General features: G+C 36.0%; 1 protein-coding gene across 3 annotated transcripts in view; it reads right to left on the reverse strand.

The window, feature by feature from the left end:
• The window catches only part of SLK (STE20 like kinase), a 51,937-nt gene that overhangs the window by 6,043 nt on the left and 27,843 nt on the right, over nt 1-18,051 (reverse strand). The window contains exons 5-17 of one of the 3 annotated variants that reach the window (XM_054832106.1): nt 17,079-17,151; nt 16,671-16,865; nt 15,949-16,030; nt 14,835-14,963; nt 11,451-12,872; nt 9,976-10,106; nt 9,581-9,704; nt 9,141-9,320; nt 7,009-7,101; nt 3,605-3,734; nt 3,240-3,364; nt 2,103-2,291; nt 1,509-1,634 (exon numbers count right to left, since the gene is read on the reverse strand). In XM_054832106.1, the coding sequence (XP_054688081.1) occupies nt 1,509-1,634; nt 2,103-2,291; nt 3,240-3,364; nt 3,605-3,734; nt 7,009-7,101; nt 9,141-9,320; nt 9,581-9,704; nt 9,976-10,106; nt 11,451-12,872; nt 14,835-14,963; nt 15,949-16,030; nt 16,671-16,865; nt 17,079-17,151 (2,999 nt within the window). The remainder of the gene's footprint in view (nt 1-1,508; nt 1,635-2,102; nt 2,292-3,239; nt 3,365-3,604; nt 3,735-7,008; nt 7,102-9,140; nt 9,321-9,580; nt 9,705-9,975; nt 10,107-11,450; nt 12,873-14,834; nt 14,964-15,948; nt 16,031-16,670; nt 16,866-17,078; nt 17,152-18,051) is intronic. The other 2 variants (XM_054832107.1, XM_054832108.1) reach the window with 2 other exon arrangements.

Genomic DNA, 18,051 nt, shown 5'->3' on the forward strand with positions numbered 1-18,051 from the left:
TACGTTGTCCTAATTCTTTTTAATTAGCTTATTCTGTGTAAACTGTGACGTGAATAATTACAAGATAAAAGTATGTTACAAGGCTGCATTATCAAAAGCTGATCTTTCCATCAGAACCAAATGAGATAAGAAATACTTGTAAATCCAAATAAACTGTTGATATCATTAAGGCAGCAGCTGACAGCGTTACTCAAACCCCTGTTTCGCTGCCTAATAATGCTTTTCAAGGTCACACAGCATTTCTACTTTGCTTTCTAAAGACAGTTTGTGTAATTTATTAAAATCAATTGCATTAAAAAGGAGGTTATTTTTTGAAAATATTTCAACTCTTGGTGCCAAGGAGCTGAGACTAACAAACAGGGCTTAGAAAGGAGAGGAATGCACTTGCAGAAGCAGCCTCAGAATTGCCCTTTAAAAAGGAAAAGGATAATCAAACCACTCATCAGTTTCACATCCCTCTCAGTAAGGTACACACGCATCTGCCTAGCTTTCAAAGGACTTTTGAAGCATGGCAAGAAAAAAAATTAAGTATTTGGCTACATCAAATGTTTGAATTTTAAGAGCAGTTGGCAATGGCAGTCTCTAAACCCCATGTTCTTGTTTCGAGGGTTCCGGTCCCAAGTGGGTCTGATTCAGAGTACAAAACCACAGGAACCAAACCGAAACGCACTTGGCTAGACCCGAGTGCAGCTAGGGGCCAATTTTTCTTGGTGAAGCTCAGAGTAGCCCTAATCTGCTCAATTTTACTTGAGCTGAAACTCTCACAAGACTCCCACGGTACTTGAGGATTTACTGAGGCGTATTAGTGGCACAGTTAGGGACTGTTTTTGCAGGATGTAAGAAAGTGAATGGAGTAGAACTAGCTTCATTGGTCGTTGGAAGATTTCTCTACACAAAGGCTATCAGCAGGTGATCACTTAATGCTTTATGACTCCCCAGTGTCCCTGAAACAAGGAAATGCAGATTTAGTGGAAAAGGAGATCTGGCCTCTGGTATACAGCAGGAACTTTTACGAAACGCATACCAAAAGGGACAAAATAGAGGTCCTTATCGCAAGAACAGAATTCCTTCTAAGTATGTTCCAGAAGCTCAAGTACACATGGCAGCCTGTGCTTTGTAAAAACCAACTCATCCCATGTATTGCTGCAAATGCCTTGTGGGTAATGCCTGGTGCTGCCTACCTCTGTGCTGACTAATGACATTTCAGCAAAATCAGGTTAAAAGGAAATGTTGCCTACAGAAAATAGCACTGGAAACTCAACAGATATTCTAGAAGTGATCATCTGCTTCTGGTTCATGCTCTTCTTGCATGTAAAATGATTTCTCATTAATTGATGTAAGCATATGAATCTGGTTAAGCAGTACGCTGCAGGCCTTTGAAAGCAAAGTTGGAAAAAAATCGACACCAATCAATAAAAATGAAGGAAAAGATGTTTCTGCTTTGCCTGCATCTGTTATTAACCTGAGTCTTCCCACTGAATGTTCATTTTATGTCATCTATTTTTAACCTGTAACTGATGCAGTTCTCTGATGTTTGCTTCACACTGCAACTGAAGGTCCCGCATTTGGTTTTCATGTTTCTGATGCTGAGCCAGTCTCTCATTCTTCTGTCTCTTTTCTTCTTGAACAGCAAACTAAAATGAAAAAATAAAAATATGGCTTATATTGTGCCTCTACATGCAACAGTTAAAGAACTGTATATAACAGAATGAATACATAACAGCATAACTGAAAAGAATGGTTTTGTAAGGTTTAAACAGTAACTGTATTTTCTTTACTCTTTTTAAAAATTCTTACAAAGGGAATGCCCTCACAGTTTTGTCTGTCATTCCACTTCTCTCTCTGCACTCTCATTTTTCCTTAAGACACAGCACATTTCACTTTCAGACTCCTGAAATTATCTCCCTCTAAGCCAAGTGACACAGTAGCACTCCAAGTGTGTCTGACCAGCACAGAGGGGAAGGATGACTTCCTCTGACCTCATCCAGTGCATCAACCCTGTTTTGAACCATCTGTGAACTTCCTGAGAGTGCACTCTATTCCATCCTCACGTTTACATCACATTAAGCATTTACACTATTAAAACTGATTTTATTAATTACCTGCTTAATTTTTTCACGGTCTTGGTCTGGAGAGGCTAATGAATTGATTCTTAAGCTTTTCTTAAACATAGCCATTCGAGTCTTTGCTTCACTTCGCTGGATTTTAGGCAGTCTTGCTCTTTCCTGAGTTTGCTTGTTCTTTAACTCCTCGATAAGGCGTTGATTATATCTCTGCATTTGTTCTGTTTCCTAAAATGTTACAGCATAACTATTATGTTAGAATACTTGCACCTTTTTTCCTCAATAAGCATGATGTTTGAGTCGGCGTCTTTCAGTAGGAACCAGCCCCAGCCGTGGTGATACCAATGGGGAGAAGGGGGTCTTCCACTTATTCCAGAGAGCTCTGGATCATGCCCAGCCCAGATGAAATTCTCTAATGACTATGAACACACATCTATTTTACCAGTGGTTGTTCAACTCCTGAACTGCATTTTAAAAAGTCTGTTATTCAAAGGGAGAAATTTGCAGAACTGAACTCCCTCTACTGCAGTTGTGAAGGGTCAGTTTGTTGAAAACAACAGCCATTACGGGGACAAACCAAACTGTACAGAAACAAGCCTCGGTGGAGGCTGCTCGGGCTCCAATCACCAAGGAGATCCTATAATATCTCCCTATGGGGTTTACATTTTCAAAAACGGAACTATTCTGTTTAGTGTATTCTATAGAAACCAAAATGCCTTGTGGAAAGTAAGTGTTGTCTTCTAAGCTTATATAGGATTTAGCTATAAAGAGACAGTTGTCAGCTACTTGCCCAAAAGCTAATCCAGTTCATTCTGCTCATTTAATTCTAGGATGATTTATTAATGAGTAGATTTATTTAAACACAAGCCAAAACTGGGTTTGGTGTATAAGCCGAGTTTAGTATTTTTAATAGAAAAGGGTTGATGTTGTGGTTGGTTTAGTTTTGGGTATTTTTTAAGAATCAAAAGGGAAAAAATATACTTCAACATGTTACTAAGTTATTAAAGTAAGACAATTAATTTTTTTTTCTTTCAACAGAACATACACAGCTTCAAAATACCTGTGTGGGTCTTGCCAGTGCAAGCAAACAGCTACCAGTAGAGATCATAAGACTACTCGATAACACCCCCTCGCATATTATAATACACAAAAGAAAGTGTCAAAGTCAACACTAACTTTTTCATGTCTCTTAAGCAGCTGGTGTCTCTGCATGAAGTACTGATCTTTGAGTTGCTGTTTGAGGAGCTGGTGCTTCTCTTGTAGATGTCGCTCTTCCAGCTCCCAGATTGCAGCTTCGCGAGCTGGAAAAAGGAGGAAGGCTGGCTCAGAAAGTACAATACTTTCTAATCTACCTGCTAGTGTACGTTTAGAAGAGGCCTACAAATGCATTGTAAGAACAATGCTATTCCATAGAAACATTCTTATTATGGTTCTAGTTTAGTCACAAAGGTCTTTGATTTCATAAATTTAAGACAGACTATAGTTTTATTAAAATACAACACAAATGTCTGTTTTTAAAGAGAGAGTCTGATGCTGGATACCTCTCATGAGCTGCTGTTTGTTGTTGAGACAATCTCGTTCAATAGTGGCTAGTTCTGTCTTCTGCTGCTGAATAATTTTCTTCAGAGATGCATCCAGTTCTTGTTGCTGCTTCTGCACAAATTCCTGCTCCTGGTAAAAACCAACAGAAGTAAATTAAATTGTGTTCTTATAATCACATTACATTTTAATGAAACTCCCAGTGTTCTCAGCATTAGCTATATATGAAAACAAATACATCTATGAAAATTTAAGCTAACATGCCTCGGCTATAAAATTATAAATCTCTTTATTTTCTATGAAGAGAGTAGGTAAGAGTATATTTATTGTTTAAATAATACCTTCAGAAATAAAACCAAAGGCAACAAACTAGCCAGCAATCTGCAATTCATTCCATCTCTTGTCTCTCCTCAAAACAAGCTGCAGGTCCAAAGCTACCACAGAGAAGTACTCAATATAAAGCTGATCTCATCATATCAAAGGTTAATTATTCATGGATGTAAGAAAATAGAAGTATGTACAGTTGTTTTGTTCTGGATGATTAGTTAAAGCCTATTTATGTTGAGTGGTTTATCTTGCAATGAACACAAAGATACTGAGGTTAGGAGTCCTGCAAGACTGCTATGAAGACACCTGGCTTTGGCAGGAACTGTATTTTGCAGGACTTGGAAGTCTGCCACACCAGAGCTGAGCTGGCTCCTCGCAAAGTGATTTGCCATCTGCCTGATGCAATCCCCACATCACCTGCATCTTTCCATTATCCAGGGTGTATCACATCATGAAAAGCAGGGAGTAGTAAGAACCCCCCTCCCATGCCCCAAGACCATACTGTTGCCTTTCTTCTTTGCAACTATCACAAAAAAAAAAAAAAAAAAAAGCATCTACAAGCATGCAAGCATGCACACAACACACTCTTTAAGAACAAGAAGTTAGAGCAGATGTTTCTACCATGATGTAAAGGTCAACAGAAAGGATGTTGGCAGTGTCCTGTCAGAGCCAAGGTGGGCAGCTGAAGCACTTGCTGTTATACATAACAGAGCAACGTTAAAGATGGTCTATTGTAAGGGAGATGGGATGAGGCAGGAAAATGGTTCTGGGCTACAGATGATCAGTGGAAGAGTCTCCTGAGCTATGGTTTGTTTTTGTTTTTTTTTTACTGAACCTACGCTACTTGCCAAGAGAGTTGTCAGCAACATATGGAATTAAATGTCCATTAAAAATACTTTTTATCACGACCAGGAGAATCCTGGTTTCCATCTTCACAGGAAGTTATTAATAGATGAGGCTTTCATCTCTCCCAGTGGATAGCAGTTACACTTAGGTAACAGAAAACCAGAGGTGGACTAAGTTGGTGAAAAGCTCTGACAGCAGCAGATCTGAGAGTACAAAAAGAACTGGAAGGCTGCATCCGTAAATTAAGTCAGACATACCTAATCAAATATATGGACTGATGAAAAATACTTTTCTGTTTCCCTTTCTAGATGAAAAGGATAAGAAAACTAAAAGTTTTTATTCTGAGGGTGCAGACATATAATTAACACTGTGTTTAATTTGCCAGGATTTTTTTTATTTGTAGGGAGCAGGCAGAAAGCTATTCTAGTGTAATCACGGTCAAAAAGCAATTACGCTTGAGCTTTACTCAATCATTCTAGTATCATTGCTGCTCTCACTACATGGTAAATCTTAAGTTTCGCAATTGCTAGCACTATGAGATAAACTAGGCAATCTCAGAAAACACCCTGGCCTTTCTGCTTCCCACACATGTGGGATACTCAAGTATCACATATAATAAAGGTCACGGACTTTACTTAAGAACATGCTGGATGGTGAAAAAGGCAGACAGTGCAAGACAGCCCACCTTTTTCAAATTACCACTTGGTTTTGCCCAGTAAGTACCTTTAAATAAACTCAGATATCTTTAAAATGCATGGTTTCACTGCACACACAGCACAGAAGTCACACATTGTTTCTCACATGTGCTGAACAAATAAGAAACACCAGAGAACAGTATTATATTCCGGTTGTGTGAAACTTCAATGTCTTGCCCAGAGCTAATAACTACTCTAATTTTGACCTTTTTACTATGAATAGGGCATAATTACATAAATTTGTGCTAACTAGTTTGGATACAGCAGTAACATTGATCAGCACATATGAGAAGAGAAAACACACATCTGGAAAAACAGGGAAATAAAACTTTTGTTGCTTTGCATTTTAAGACTTACATCCTGCATTTGTGCGTTGAAAAGTGTACATGAAGACAACTGAAAAGACTGAATCATAACCTGAGCAACGCCCTGTGGGACACAATGTACTTCCTATGTCAGAATATAATGAAATATATTTCTGTTCTCAAAAAAAAGAAGAAATTAAATCTGCTGTATGTTAGTAATATACATTTAAAATATCAAGGCTAATCACACAAAAGTAGTCACTGTCAGAAGTTCTAGATATTCTAAAACTAAGCTTCTGCACCTTGTCTAGTACTTATCATTCCAAGCAAGGATATTTCACCTTTAAAATTGTCTCTTTCACCTCTCTCCAAGAAATTGAAACCAGCAAAGGAAACAAACTAAGTCACTACAAACACTATGAAAATTTAGGGTTTTAATTGTTTCCTTAAAAAGTTCCGAGACACATATCCTTGCTATGGGGAGAGTGCTGCAACTCAATCACATTCTGTCCTGGGAAATCCCCTCTTGAATTAAACACGTAATCGAATAGAGTTGCTATTATTTTCTACTAGGTCACTCACATAAACATTTAATCTTTAAGTTACTCAATCCAAACCTGCTCTGTTGTGGTGCAAACTCACTCTGTACAAGCTGTGGCCATCACAAAGCCAATATTTTTTTTCTAAAATACTCTTTCTAGCTGGGTCATATAAAAGCAGCAAGTCTGAAGGCGTGGAATTATAGATGATGTCTTGTAAAGTTTCCATACACCTACACTTTGACATTTAAATAACTTCACTTTATCTAATCTGTACTGCTCCTATCAGCAAGATGCCTCATGCTTACATATTATATACATTTTTCTCCCCTGCACTTACATTGCTCAAAACTTACTTCTGACTGTAACCTTTGTAATTTGATGGACCTATGGGGTACTTACCACTCATAAATGCCCTGTAAAGAAACTTGCTGTAGAAAAATACCATTCTTTTTTGGTACAGTATACAAAATATTACACTTAACAGCACAAACCTGGAAATAGCTGCTCCTACATTTCTACACAGTATACTCTATGGGGTGTGACATGGGAGTACTTGAAGAAAGAGAGCAGTACGTAGGGTTAGTTTGAGTTAAGTTCCATATTCACTCAACAACAACAAGAAGTGAAATCATCAAGCTGTGTGAATAGTGCTGCCCTTTGTATTTTAGTAGCTTGAAGCTGCCGTTGTTACCTGAGCATGCTGGCTTTGTGCAAGCTCCTCTTTCTTGCGTTTCATGAGCTCTTTTCTCAGCTCTTTTGGTGCTTTCTCCACTTCACATAAAACCTACAGTGTATATAAGCATGCAGAAGGTGGCAAAAAGAACACTTTTTCTCCACAGCAAGCATTACTGTGAACATAGGACATGCAGGTCAAGCACTAGAGGTACTGGGAAGCGTGCATTACTTCAGTGGCAGGGATGTTAGTTTAGTGAAAAGAGCTTAATGAAAAGAGAAGGAACAATACGTGCTTTATGTGTGCCAGTAGCGCAGAAAGGTGGTATATGCCAGCCTCTTTTTGCATGCAAATGCTGCCAGTGCTCTCGGAAATGACTGTCTCTTGCTTGTGTTTTCATGCAGCAGCTAGAATAGTCAATACTTAAGAAAACCACCACCTGCAAAAGTGGTATTTTCTTGAAGCACTGTGGCAAGAGGACTATGGAGTATGTTCACCTCATGGTAAAACTGTGAAAAACGGTTGGAAGCTTAAAATAACTTCCACTGAAAACCAGCTATTTCTGACACTGTCTCAAACACGGATTTATAAGATGCCATTATTAGTGTCTCCAATCATACATGACATCTACTCGGTATGTCTTTAAAATAATCATACAAGCAACTAAAACATTAATTGGTTGTGTTTGGTTCTGAAGAATTTAAAAGCAAAACCCACCAATAACTAAGTATGTTTTCAAGAAACTTTTCATGACACGTATGCTGGAATGGAACGTGTGTCAGTCCAAGGTGAATTAGACTAGATTAGTAGAAAGATTCTGTATATAACCTGGCTAAATCAACTGACTATTAATCTGTTAATTTGCTGATGTGTTTTATTTATTTTTAAGAATTATAAAAATGTACCATTGCACACTCCAATATAGAATGAGTAGTTTTAGAGCACCAGCTGCATTTTCCTTCAAACTGTAAATTGCCTTCTTAAGCTTTAAATACAAAACTATGCGCCCAAAAACAAATGCCTGTTTGTTTAATAGTGGAAGCACCATCAGAAAACAGAGTCCAAATCACCACATGCTATTCCTGTTTCCATGAAAGAACTGCTTTTAGCTCAGAGCAGTATGTAAAATTCTTCCCGCTTTTCCATGTAGGACCCAATCACCAGTAAATAGAGAGAGACTCAAAAATGCAAGAGGCACCGCAAAAGAAGAAAAATTGTTATTTACATATGAGCATATGGTTTGAACCGAATACAACTTCTATTTTTTATGCACTTTTGTACTACAGGATCATTCTATGCAAAAGCATGGACAGTACAGATTTCTAAAGAAATCTCTGTGAGTCTAGTAACTATTAGAGCAAACACTAGAGCCATTTATATACAAATGAGCACTACACAATTGATCTGAAAATGAAATAAAACAGCTTTTAAGATGCAAAATCCACACGGAAACACATCACTTTCTCTTACTCTCATGCAAGCAAGTTAATAGCATAAGGTGTCAGTGTCCAATGTCATTTGTTTTGCCTTAACTGTATGACACATATGAAATTAACTGTGAAAGATTGCAGGTTACTGAGACTTTTCTCTCCTGGCTTTCCTTTTTGAGTTAAAAAACTAAATCCATGTAACTGCTGTCACTTCATATAAAGGAATTCTGAACAACAGCACGCATTCAATAAAAATCTGCCAAATTAACAACAACAAAAAAAATTCTTTGGAATTTAAGTGGTTCTTAGCAGTAATCAAGACCAGATTTTTTCTTTGAAATTCTAACTTGATAAGTATTTACTAAGTTGCTATAGCTGGATTTGTTTAAAGTAGTAATTTCAAATATTTTTCACAATCTTTAAGAAAATACTTTTTTAAAAAATTTAGTATTTGAGAAAAAAATATTTTGTTAAAGATTCTGTGAAAAATAAAGTCTTCTAATTTGGTGATGCTTGCTAGATTAAATCAATACCTAAATCTTCCTGGTAGCTGTTTGTATTTCACTTTAGGTAGTAAAACAAACGAAATAATACTGACTGCTAGTAACCCTTCCACAACTCAGTATAGCATGAGGTTTACAAGACTTCTGGGAGACCTAATCTCAACCATTTGCTATGCTCATACTCCCTATTTTCTATATTAACATCATTGTCTCTTACCTCCTTTTTTTTGTTCTTCAGCATGTTCTGGAATTTAGACAATTCCTTCTCCTGTTCTGCTTTGATGCGTTTTGCTTCATCTCTTAAACGATTTGTGTGTTCCTGTTCCAAGCGCTCTATTGTCTGTTTCTGCTGTTTTTCTAGGTTTTCTATTTCTTGATCATACTGTCGCTTTTTACCCTGTAAAAATAATTTGGCATCTTCTTTTAGAAAACTAAATTCTGTTCAGTGAAGTGCTGTACCACAACAGAGGATGGCCATGATGAACTGTTCCGGCAGGAGAGTTTTAGCATACAAGCTGGGCACCCCACAATGGAAAATATTGCCATTTATTAACAAGAATGAAAACTAAGCTATAGCCATCAAAAAAGGAAACACCTCATTGCTGCCTACTCCATTAAGATGCCATGTTTTAAGAGCTGCAAAATCCGGAAACTCACTGTCATTTCCTGTTCAAAACGTCTGTACATCTGTTCTCGCTGTTGCAAAAGCTTATTGCTGAGTTGCTGTTGGGCTCTCTGCTCTTCTTTCTGAAGAAGCCTTAGCTCTCTTAGCTCTTGACGTCTAATAACGAAAAAGAACACTTAATGCTGATGGGAAAAGAAAAGAACTGGAATATTGCAAAAGATGAAAAAAGCATCTACAACTTGGGTCCAGTAAAACTAGTTTTGAATTGTCTTATTAAGAAACACTTTGCATTCCTTTCTACTAACAAAATAATTGAAATTAATCCCCAAATATTACAGAAATAAGATTATTTGCCCCCTCCTTTTATTCAAAGAGAAAAAAAATTAGCTGCTAACCTCTTGTAAATTTTACTTTTAAAAACACTTACCGTAGAAATCGCATTTCTTCACTTTTTGAGTCATTTTCAGTAACTATTTTTGATGTAGTTACACTCACTTCTACTCCATCAACAACAAACTTCCGAGTTTTCTTTAAAGTCTTCTTCTGTCTTCTAGTTTCCTGAAAAAAGCATTGGTAAGTTAATCTGTATTTAAGTTTTATCCATTTTTACCTTTATTCTTAATACTAAATTTCTTCAAACATTCCTGTGAAGGCCTACTGTAATCAGGAGTTCTTCTCGCTTATCAGGTACCTCACTAATCAAGTGAGAACTTGAAAAATTCTTATGTACTGAAACTTTCTCTAGTCAAAGGAAAACTGTAATTATTGATCATCTAAATTGCCAGAAGAAAAAAAAACCAAACAACCCTAAATAAACTCTGAACAGAATTGATTCAGTTTTATTTTCAAGAGCTGAAGATAGTTGCAATTTCTGTTTGCTTTTGACCATAATTTTCCCAGTCACCCAAAAAAGGTATTTAATTCTGAAAACCAGTACTGAAACAGAATAGCAATTTACTCACCTACTTACTTCTGCTTTGGAAATAAATTAAACAAGAAAGTTTGTTTTTTTTTTTTTTTTTTTTAAATTCATATATATTAGTCAAAAATCATGTGATGATCTTGCTGACAGAATTGGAGAAATCTCACTTCTCAGAGCTCTTATTGTTTCATTACGAGAGAAGAGGGACCCCAGCTGAAACCACATCTCCGTTGTGTTAGGGCTACTGCAAACACCTTGAAGTCATGCACAGCTATGCCAGTTATGATTCTTGTTTGGGTTTGTTTTTGGGTTTTTTGCTTTAAATCCATGGTTACACAGTTACTATCCTAGTATGGGCATAATCATATTAGTATAAAGATATAAATAAAGTTCATAATCTGGAATGTGCTTCCTCTGATTAAGCTCATTCATACTGGCATAATGGCATCGATATACTAGAGCCGTAGGAGTACAGTGTTCGGAATAAACAAATGTGAGAGACTGCCTGCCTTAGATCTTCTAAATCTAAACAGAGAGATGTGGAAGTGACAGGAATTCTATATAAGATTAGATGTTATAAGAGATTTGTCCTGTTAAACAGGGATTCTGTGCAGTGTAAGGCACTGAGCTAGTCTTCTTGAATATCAGCTGTGAACTATAACTATTCACAAATCTTCACCTTTAATATTGTTAGACTTCCTGTTATATGCAAGTCTACATTTTAAAAATACAATTATGCAACAAAATAAGAATATAATTAGCAGCTCTGAAGTTTCTAGCTTTGCTGCATAACTGCACAAAATCCAGACTTTTAGAGCATGCAATTTACAATACTTCACTTTCTACACTGTTTTATATTCCACACTGTCATACTAGTTTCTCACTCAATTTTCTTTGTTGCAAGGGTCAAACTTGGAGATAATTTTAGGGTCACACTCAGATAGGATTTTATATAAAAACATACGATTGCTTATACTTACCTGTAAAGATATTGATCCTGTCTCTTTGTTTTTACTAAGGAAACTAGAAATTGACAAATTCAAATCAATGCTGCTATTATCAGCCGTAGAACCAGTGCCCGAATCTGCATCATTTTCCTTCAAATTCTCCGATTCTAGCTGCTGTAAAGTTTCAGTATTGTCTTGATTATCTGTTTTGACTTTCTCCTCATTTTCTTCAGTGCTAATACTAATACTGGGGACTGGAGTGACTTCAGAGTCATCAACTTGTTCATCAGCAGCATCTTGAAGCTTATTCTTCATTATTTCATCAGAAGTAACTTCTGAATGTTCTTTGTCTATCTGAATATTGTTTTCCTGGATATTCTCAGGTCTGTGCTTTTCTGAATTCTGGTCCATATAAGTCAGGTTATCCACCACCTTATTAGAAATATCTTCAGGCTTGCTCTGTATTGCTTTCTGGTCTACGTCTTTTCCAGAGTCTTTGATCTCCGTTTCCTCCATGCTGCTTATATTACAAATATCCTCATTTTCACTTTCTGCCAGTTTCTTGTCTACTTTGATCGCTTTATCTTGGCTTTCTGATAGCGTTTCTTCAGAGCTGATTATCTCATGGACCTGCTTAGCCTGAATTTCCACTGGCTTATCCTCCGACTCAGGTATTTTATCCCCATCACTGATCTGTTTTTCAGCAATACCACCTATCTCCTTAATGTTGTCAATTCCATGCTTTATTAGTTCCTTTTCTTCATCAGCAACTTTATCTGCAGCATTAGGTAGAGTTTCTGTAGTGGTGTCTATTATCGCCTCTTTCTGACCTTCATCTTTATCTTTCTTTTGCTCTGTAGTATTTTCTGCAAGGACCTTTTCTTCCTTATCTTCTGAGAGATCTGTTCTGTTTTCCTTCTCTTCTTTTTCACCAGTTTCCTTAGAAATGGCTTCCTCGGTTTCTATACTATTTTCAGTTGTAGGTACTGTTTTCAGTTTATTATCTTCTGTCTGTTCATCGCCCATGTCATTTTCTTTCTCTATTTTTAGGTTGGATTCATCCTTTATTTCTGATTTTGTTATGGCATCAAGTTCTTTCCCTCCTTTCTGGGGTTCCGTATCTTCACGTGCTTTTTCTAGTCTTTCTCTAGTCTTTTCAGCTGACAATATTTTGCCTTGTTCATCTTCACCAGTTGGCACAGAACCATTCTGCACTTTCATATTGCCAACAGTAGTATCGCATATGTTATCAGCTGTTTTCCTAAATTTAATGTCCTCAGATTCATCTCCAGTTGTTTTGTCATCCGGAAATACAGTGCTGGTTTTGTCCTCAATTGCATTACTTGCTGTTTTCTCAGAAAGAGATTCCAGAACAGAGGCATTCTGCGAAAGTTTATCCTCTTCAGAGCTGGCAATACTAAGGTCAGAGGATGCACGCTTGTCTGTGGGTAACTGCTAAAAAATTAAAGCAAGAAAAATATTTAATCGTTTTCTAACTTAATTAAAGCACAGTTCTATTGAAGAATACCTGAACAGAGATGAATATTGCATTTACAAGCAGTTATATGAATGTCGTAGTCCCAGAGTACTTCACTAGGTATTACCACAGAACAAGTGCATGGACTGCAGACAAGCTCTGAACAAAAATCCACAAGAACCCTCTTCTATCTCTCATAATTTAATAAAATATGCTGTGATTGAAGGAAAGGGATCATAGTCAGCCCTCTGCCTCATGCTTAAGAGAATTTTCAAGAGTCTTTTTACAATCATGTTCCTTTTTTTTTTTTTAATTCAGTTCCCCAATATTCCCATCTACAGTTGGATTTGAAAGACACATATCTCTGTGCCAGTTTGGCAAGGAAGGAGCTGTGTAGCTTTATTTGGTGTGGCACTGATAAAATTGCAATATTAAGACCTTCTTTTGTTTCACCAAAAAGAATATCTTTCTTTGTGTTCTTTGTTAAAAATGGCTGAAAAAAAAATTGGTCTGTTTTTTAATCACTGTGAAACCCCATTAAAATGGTGAAAACCTCCAGCAGACATGAATAAGTGGCAATATGGAACTAGAATAGAAACAGTTACATAACTGTAGAAATTGCTGCTGCTGGAATATGAATGAATGTTATCAGATTACATACAGACATACAAAAGAATATACTAATAAAGTATCATTTTAGCCATAATTGCTCTTTCACTCTTCAAAGTGATTGCAATATCTCTGTCTATATTTACTGTTAGAACCCTGTAATTTGCAGATCAGGCTTCTGATTTGCCATTGGGAACATACCAGGTTAGCTATTGTAACAAGCATGGTTTGATTGCGCATTTCCTACCTTAAGGTTTTCCTAAGCATACAGAAAACAATTCCTTCTAAATCAAAAGTGCATTTAAAAGATTTCTTCATGTAACTGTTCTAGAAGCTTAGTGTTGATCTCCAAGCAGCTTTTAACGTTACCACAAGTAAATAATGTAAATGCATCTACCTCACAGTTTCCCAACCTGCTGCTTGTGTTGAGATACTTAATTGAGTCATAGGGTAGACTTCACTCCAACCCTCCTGATGGCTTAGCAGCTAATCAGCAGAGGGAGGTGGTGGGTGATGCCTTAGGAGATAGACAGTAAATCCTGGAGGAACTTGGTGGGAACGCATATTGGAGATCTGCTGGGGTGGATAGGGAAAGTCATATGAAAGGCAGGGGATGCGACTGGCTTGGTGAGGGGCAAGGAGGGAACGGAGGCGTGCTTCTTGTGCATGTGCATTTGGCTTTGGTACCACTGCTGGCAATGGCAGCTACTGGTGGTACTGGTCACTGTCCCTGTTCATAGTGCTTGAGCCAGTTAAGTCAGCACACTACCTGTATACTCTGCAACCTACTACCATATCATTAACTTCATGGCTTTGCCCTTTGAGGAACTGAATTTGTGTTGTGAGATTCTGAAGCATCTTTAGAAATACACTCATAAATGCGACCTTGTCGTGGTAAAACACAAGGGGTTTTGCTTTTTTTTTTTCTTTGACAGACACACTGTAAAATCACAAACATAGTTTATAGTATAATGGTCACATACCTTAAGCATCTTATGGAATACAAATATACATTTACTTGTTCATCTAGTCATTTTGACTTAAAACTATTTACACAAAAATTGATATCTGATTTTTAAAATTCTACACTACATATACATGTAAAAATAAATGAAGATAATATTATTTATTATTAGTTCTCAAGGAGTTTAAGAACATATTAATTTTGAAAATGCTGACTACTTATTTTGTAATACAGTTACAGTATGTTTATGCCATTATTCTTAGAAGACTTGCTGCAAAAATTGAGTGGCACATCAGAAATGGAGCCCTCCATAGGAAACTGGTGATTGAAACTAGCTGCATATTAAAAAAATAAGTTTTAAACTGACCAGAGAATTTTCTGTTTCTTCTTCTTCATCCTCATCTTTACCATCTTCAACTTCTTCTGTAACTTCAGCCTTAGCTTCTGCAATCAATTCTCTTATTGGTTTATTGGAAGTAACAGTAACAAATGGGTGCTTGTGAAAATAAAAAAAAAAGCACAATATTAAGTGCTGACTTCATTGTACACAGTACGAAAATCATAACTGGAAAGAAATATAACTTCAGAGAAACATTACTTTGGTTCTCTCAAACCTGAAGATTCACAGTTAACATTAATCACAACTGTCTTAATATACTTTTTTCTGTAAAGCTTTAAAATCAAAGCATTTGTATGCAAATATACTGTGTAAGTAGTGTAATGAACTTGCTAAAAATAATTCATTTATACTGACCTGTTTCAAAATCCAAAGAATAAAAGTAGAAAGATTTTTTAAAAGGTTATTTTTCCTGGAAACGGGTTTCATTTCTTTTCAGCTCCACAGTTAAATAATTTTCTGATAAGCTTTATCTAGAAATATTCTTTCTAGAAAAAGTCTGCTTTGTCTTTAGAACAATTTTTCCTAGTAAGAACATAGAATTCTACATTTTTCTTTAAGAAGAAACAGCTACCTGTTCTTCTCCTACTGTCTGAATCTTCTTTCTCTGCTTCGCCCTGCTGCTTAAATCTATTCAACATATGCCGGATGTATTCTGGATAAAGTAAATGCGCGCTGACGTGAAACAGAATCAAATGTACCTAGTCACATCTACTCTTGTTTAGGTATTCTGCAGTGACAGCATTATAGAGGAAGGCTGAGTACTAAAGCCTTTAAAACACCTGTCAGCAATAGACTACTTATGTAAATATCTCCTTCATCCAATATAAGTATCAGGGTATAATTTAAATACTTATGCAAAGTAATTAGTTATATCAAAATATGTAAACAAAGAATTTGATCTGCACTTGGTATCATTTAATTTTACCAAATAAGGACAAATGCAACAATGTTAAAACCAGATTGTGTACAAACACTTAATTTGAAATTATTTAAATAGTTACTATAATACTGATCTGCTTTTAAAAAAATACAAAATATACCTACCTTTCAACAACAGTTCTGAACAATTAAGTCTTCCTACCTGTAGAAGTTGAGTTGCGCTCCACCTTGCATCTACATTCTTTTCCAAACATTTCTTCAGAAAATCTTTAAAATCTGATGACCTACACAAAAAGCAAACAGGTAGTGGTTTTTCTTTTGTTTGACATCAGACTAGTGTATGGTGAAATATTCTTTTGCTTTCACATGCATCCACACTGCAACTCCAGGTCCTGCTATTGATTCAGAAAAACAGGAAGATAGTACGGGAATGCAAAATCCACTGTGCACAAATACAATCTTTAAAATGTTCCTCAGTTTCTGGAAGAGTTTACTTTTGGCTCTGGATTTATAACACACCACATCTGCTGTATCACTAACTGAATCACATAAAGATATTAAAATGACCAAATAGATAAGAGCAAAATACTTTAGTCTGCTTTCACTCAATGTTACTTTTTCAGATGGTCTTCAGATCTTTTACTGCATTTGCAAAGATCAATTTTGCATACATTTTAATGCAAAATCTGCAAAATATTTCAGTATAAAAGTTTCTATACAGAAATACGACAAAAAAGCCATAGTCCCAATTGCATAAGGATATACACACACACACATGTATACATGTACAAACACATACAGAATAGGTACCTGACTTTACGTGTAAAGCCAGTCCCATGAGGTTCAACATGAACATAAGTTTAGTACATATATGACTTGGCAATCTACAAATTGGGTTGGGAAAGTTGTAAATAAAATACCAACCATTTTGAAGGCTGTGCTAATGTAGGCGGATCAGATTTTGCTATTTTCAGAAGCACTCGCATTGGATTTAATTCATGATGAGGTGGCTCTATTTGAGCCATTTCTATTAAAGTAATGCCAAGAGACCAAATATCAGCCTTGTAATCATAAGGCCTATCTTTAGAGGTCTCGCACATTACTACTTCTGGAGCCATCCTGCAAAGAGAATAATGAAGTGTCAGATTAGAAAATGCACTCTTATCTGTTCTGAAAAAGATTCTAAATTGATAAATTCACTAAAGCATTTTAAGCAGCACATTCTACTCTCAATATATTTACACAATACTGTGTCAAGCTTGTAATATTAACAACAAAGGTATTATTAAGATATTAGTTCATACTAAAAAGTCAGGAAAACAGTGCACTTACCAATATGGTGTACCAATAAAAGAATCTCTTCTTTGTATTGTTCTTGTGTTTTTAGCTGATACTCCAAAATCCGCTTAAAGTAAACAGTAAAATGCTATTAACCAGGTGGTGGAAAACATATATTTTTATATTTTACAACTGTCTTTTAAAATGTTGCATGTTCCAGATCAAACATTCTGCATTATTAAAACTTTTAAGTGAGATAAAAATATTTGTGTTTTGGTAACTGAATGCGAAGGGTCTATAGCATTTCTAATAAAAATATTGAAAAAACATTATTCTCCATTGCTAAAAAAAGTAATGGTAGTGTTGAGTGGGACAAAACTGATGCATGTATTTACTGCAGGAATAAGCAGGTTAAATTATTTTAATTAGAAAACAATTTCTTTAGCCTATGAAGGTCGTATTACTCAGACACAGCATATCAGCTCTTCATTAATTCAACAGCTCATTCAATTTTTATTTTCAGAAAGCTAGATTTTCCCTTTATCTTACACGTTTCTTTCCACATGACTTTTCACTTTATATTAAATATCTGAAAGCTCACATATGCACCACTGATGTAACATTCAACCAAAAATCAACTTTATCTTTGCAATTAATATTGCTTGTCCCTAAAGCACTACATTTCTCACTTAGGAAAAAAAGACAACATTTAAATTAGCGTTATATGCTTATTATAGATGTAACTTTCTTAATGAAGATCTAGATATTGGAGCAAAGGGACAAAATAATCATATGTTGCCATCTGTACAAAATTAATTGATGAGCTCAACACTTGAGAGTCTAATTTTACTCTGAGGGTGGGGGTGGGGGGTGGGGAAAGGAATAAGAGTGTTACGTGTTCAAATGCAAAATCTGAAATCTTGAGGGACTACAGATACCAAAATAAAAAAATTCAAATTCTTATAAAAATAAAATCATAGAATGATAGAATGATTTGGGTTGGGAGGGACCTTTAAGATCATCTAAT

This window comes from Grus americana, chromosome 7, assembly GCF_028858705.1.
Source record: "Grus americana isolate bGruAme1 chromosome 7, bGruAme1.mat, whole genome shotgun sequence".
Taxonomy (NCBI): Eukaryota; Metazoa; Chordata; class Aves; order Gruiformes; family Gruidae; genus Grus; species Grus americana.